Source organism: Mustela nigripes, chromosome 12 (assembly GCF_022355385.1).
Source record: "Mustela nigripes isolate SB6536 chromosome 12, MUSNIG.SB6536, whole genome shotgun sequence".
Taxonomy (NCBI): Eukaryota; Metazoa; Chordata; class Mammalia; order Carnivora; family Mustelidae; genus Mustela; species Mustela nigripes.
Genome location: NC_081568.1, coordinates 29,010,491 through 29,014,011, shown reverse-complemented (window position 1 = coordinate 29,014,011; position 3,521 = coordinate 29,010,491). Strand labels below are relative to the sequence as shown.

The following is a 3,521-nucleotide window of genomic DNA, read 5'->3' as shown; positions in this document are numbered from 1 at the left end:
CCCTGGGATCATGACCTGAGCCAAAAGCAGAGGCCTTAACCCACTGAACCACCCAGGTGCCCCAAGGTGCCCCCATTTTAAACCATTTTTTTTTAAGATTTTATTTATTTTTTTGACAGAGATCACAAGTAGGCATAGAGGCATAGAGGCAGGCAGAGAGAGAGAGAGGAGGAAGCAGGCTCCCCGCCAAGCAGAGAGCCCGATGCGGGACTCGATCCCAGGACCCTGAGATCATGACCTGAGCCAAAGGCAGCGGCTTAACCCACTGAGCCACCCAGGCACCCCTTTAAACCATTTTTTAAAAGATTTTATTTAGGGGCACCTGGCTGAGATCATGACCTGAGCTGAAACCAAGAGTTGGACACTCAGCCGATGGCACCAGTCAGGTGCCCCCATTTTAAACCATTTTTTAAAAGATTTTATTTAGGGGCACCTGGCTGGCTCAGTCAGTTAAGCATCTGTCTTCCACTCAGATCATAATCTGGGAGTCCTGGGATCGGGCCCCTGTTTCGGGCTTCCTGCTCGAGTGGGGAGCCTGCCTTTCTCTCTCCCTCTGCTCCTCCCACTGCCTGTTCTCTCTCACTCTCTCTCTATCAAATAAATAAATAAAATCTTAAAAAAAAAAGACAAAGAAAAGACTCTATTTATTTGAGAGAGAGAAAGCATGAACAGGGAGAGAGGCAAGGGGAGAGGGAGGCTGAAGCCTCTACTTGGGGCTCGATCCCAGGACGGTGAAATTGTGACCTGAGCCACAGTTAGATGTTTAACTGACTGAGGCACTGAGGCATCCCTATCTTAAGCCATCTTTTTGTGATTCTGTGTAAAAAATGCTAATTAAACAGATAGGGACTCCTGGCTGGCTCAGTCAGTGAAGCATGTGACTCTTGATCTTGGGTTTATAAGTTTTCAGCCCCACATTCAGTGTAGAGGTTACTTAAAAATAAAATCTTAAAAAAAGAGAGAGAGAAGTAACTACGTGAGGAGAAGTGAGTTCTGATAAATTAATTGTAATATCTATTTTCTTTTATTTACTCATAGAATACTCCCTTCGACTTATTCCTTTACAACACTCTAAGGTGGCTAGTGTTGTAAGAGATCAGAATCTTTCTGATGTGTGGACAGTTGAATATGCCTTTGAATTATTACTTATTGGTGGCCTAGTTCCAGAGGCTGTGTGGCTGGCACATAAACTTGGAGACTGGAAGACATCTGTTTCCGTTGGTGTGGCCTTCCAACTGTTCTGTAAACATGATAGCAATTTCATAAGGTATGTACAAACTTAGGTAGGCAAACTTAGGTTAAGAAATAGTATCATAGTGACATCTAACTTTTTATTTCTCTCATTGCTGTCATTTGCACATTTTGTGGAATCCTTGGTCCAGAGGTGTCCAATAAAATTGTTTTCAGTGCTGGAAATGTTCTATGTGTGCAGTCCAGTATGATAGCTATTAGTCATATGTAGCTATTGAGCACTTGAAATGTGGCTAGTAAGACCAAGGAACTGAGTTTTCAGTCTAATTTAAATTTAAATAGTAAATATGCAGCTAGTGGCTACCAAGTTGGACAGCTTCACAGCTTTCTTGTATTAAAACTTAAAAAAAACGAGGAGCCTGCGTCGTCCTCTCTCTCTCTGCCTGCCTCTCTGCCTACTTGTAATCTCTGTCTGTCAAATAAAAAAAATTAAAAAAAATCTTAAAAAAAAAAAAACTTAAAAAAAAAAACACTTTTATTTAGCACATTTGTTAGTAATTCCCTCAAAAGTCTTAGTCAATGGGAGAGTTTGTCTAAAGTAGGATTTAAATTTTAAGCTAATCAATCTAATATATGTATTTTAACTTTTTTGAACATTATGGTATTTCTGTATCTTTGATATTTTTCAGTTCAGTAATTCAACATATATTTATTTATACGTGACCTTTCTATACCACGCTCTCTGCCAGATATTTTAGTAGACATAAACATAGATGCCACATAGTCTTCATGCTTAAAACATTCATAGTTTAATAGTGACATTAGGACAAAACATTATTATAATTTAGGTAGTGTGATAAAAGAAGTGCCAGTGATGCAGTGGAGAGAGCAATATTATGAAATGGGCATAGGACAGGAAATATTTTATGTAGGAGATATCATTTGAGATAGGCATTAAAGGGAAGGCAGGATCTTGACAAATGGAGTAGCTGTAGGGAGGCAGAACATTCCAAACATGAGCATTCCAAAGATGAGTTTGGTACAGTTTGGATAGAGTAGACTGTAGGGTAGCAATGAGAAATAATGATGGGATGATGTATTAGTATCATAATCATGGAGAGCCTTAAAAATTTTCTTAGTGTGATATTTCCTCAATTATTTATTTCCCTCTAATTATTTCTTTTTAAAATAGAAGATGAATAAAGAAAATGAATTTCACTGTTTCTTAAAATTTCATGTTTAGTTCTTAGTGTGTTAATATTTCTTTTTTTTAAAGTTTGGATTCATTTCTCTTAACTTGATGTGATTTCAGGTCCAACAAAAAGGGTCTGAATTTACCTATAAATTTGACTCCAGCACAGATTTTCCAGGAAAAACTGCAGTGTTTTTTAGGTCGGCCAGCCTCTTCCGAAGCAAAAAATGAAATGGGCTCAAGACACAAACAGTTTACAGGTATGTTACCTACTTCTGTTCGAGAGTGTATCAGCTTAATTAATATAAACCTTATGATATTTTAAAAAGCTTGTTAATATCCACAAATATATTAAACTTTGCAGCAAGCTTATCAAAGATAAAAGTTTGCTATTTATTCCTAATCATGGGTGCATTCAGAACTTAAGCCAGCTCAAAAAATGATGGTTAGTAACTGAATGAGACTCTGATTTTCTGTACATATCTTTTTACCAGTTATATTTTGCTCCATTTGGATTATTTTCTCTTGTAGTCATAGCTGTAGAATTTCGCACACAAGAGAGTATTTAGTTCAAGTCTTGCTGAGTGCATAAATCACAGGGTTGGTTTTGTTTTTTGTTTGAAAAGTTCAGAGTGGCATGACAAAATTTAAAAAAATGTAATATCACATATATTTCATAGATTTGTCCAGAAGCCTTATAAAATTTGTCTGTTTTATAAATGGAGAAATTTAGATGAAAAGTAATGAAGTCAGGTATTTAAAGATATATGTTTAATGACTACTGTAGGACCCTTGGATTTTGTTAGTGCATGTCTCTATTAAGCGGTGAGATTTCTAACTCTAGATTCTTAGATCTTACTAATTATGACTCCTCTTTTCAGAAAGAACTCATAATACTTGGAAATCTGACTAAAAACTTCTTTGCTAGTTTTTTGTCAATATTTTTATTTTTATTTATTTTTTTATTTATTTTATTTATTTTATTTATTTATTTTTAAAGATTTTGTTTATTTATCAGAGAGAGAGAGGGAGAGAGCGAGCATAGGCAGACAGAACGGCAGGCAGAGGCAGAGGGAGAAGCAGGCTCCCTGCTGAGCAAGGAGCCCGATGTGGGACTCGATCCCAGGACGCTGGGATC

The 3,521-nt window shown here is 36.9% G+C and overlaps 1 protein-coding gene across 1 annotated transcript in view; it reads left to right on the top strand.

The window, feature by feature from the left end:
* The window catches only part of CPLANE1 (ciliogenesis and planar polarity effector complex subunit 1), a 138,771-nt gene that overhangs the window by 39,784 nt on the left and 95,466 nt on the right, over positions 1 to 3,521 (top strand). Inside the window, exons 17-18 of the mRNA XM_059416317.1 lie at positions 1,039 to 1,267; positions 2,504 to 2,643. Coding sequence (XP_059272300.1) covers positions 1,039 to 1,267; positions 2,504 to 2,643 — 369 coding nt within the window. The remainder of the gene's footprint in view (positions 1 to 1,038; positions 1,268 to 2,503; positions 2,644 to 3,521) is intronic.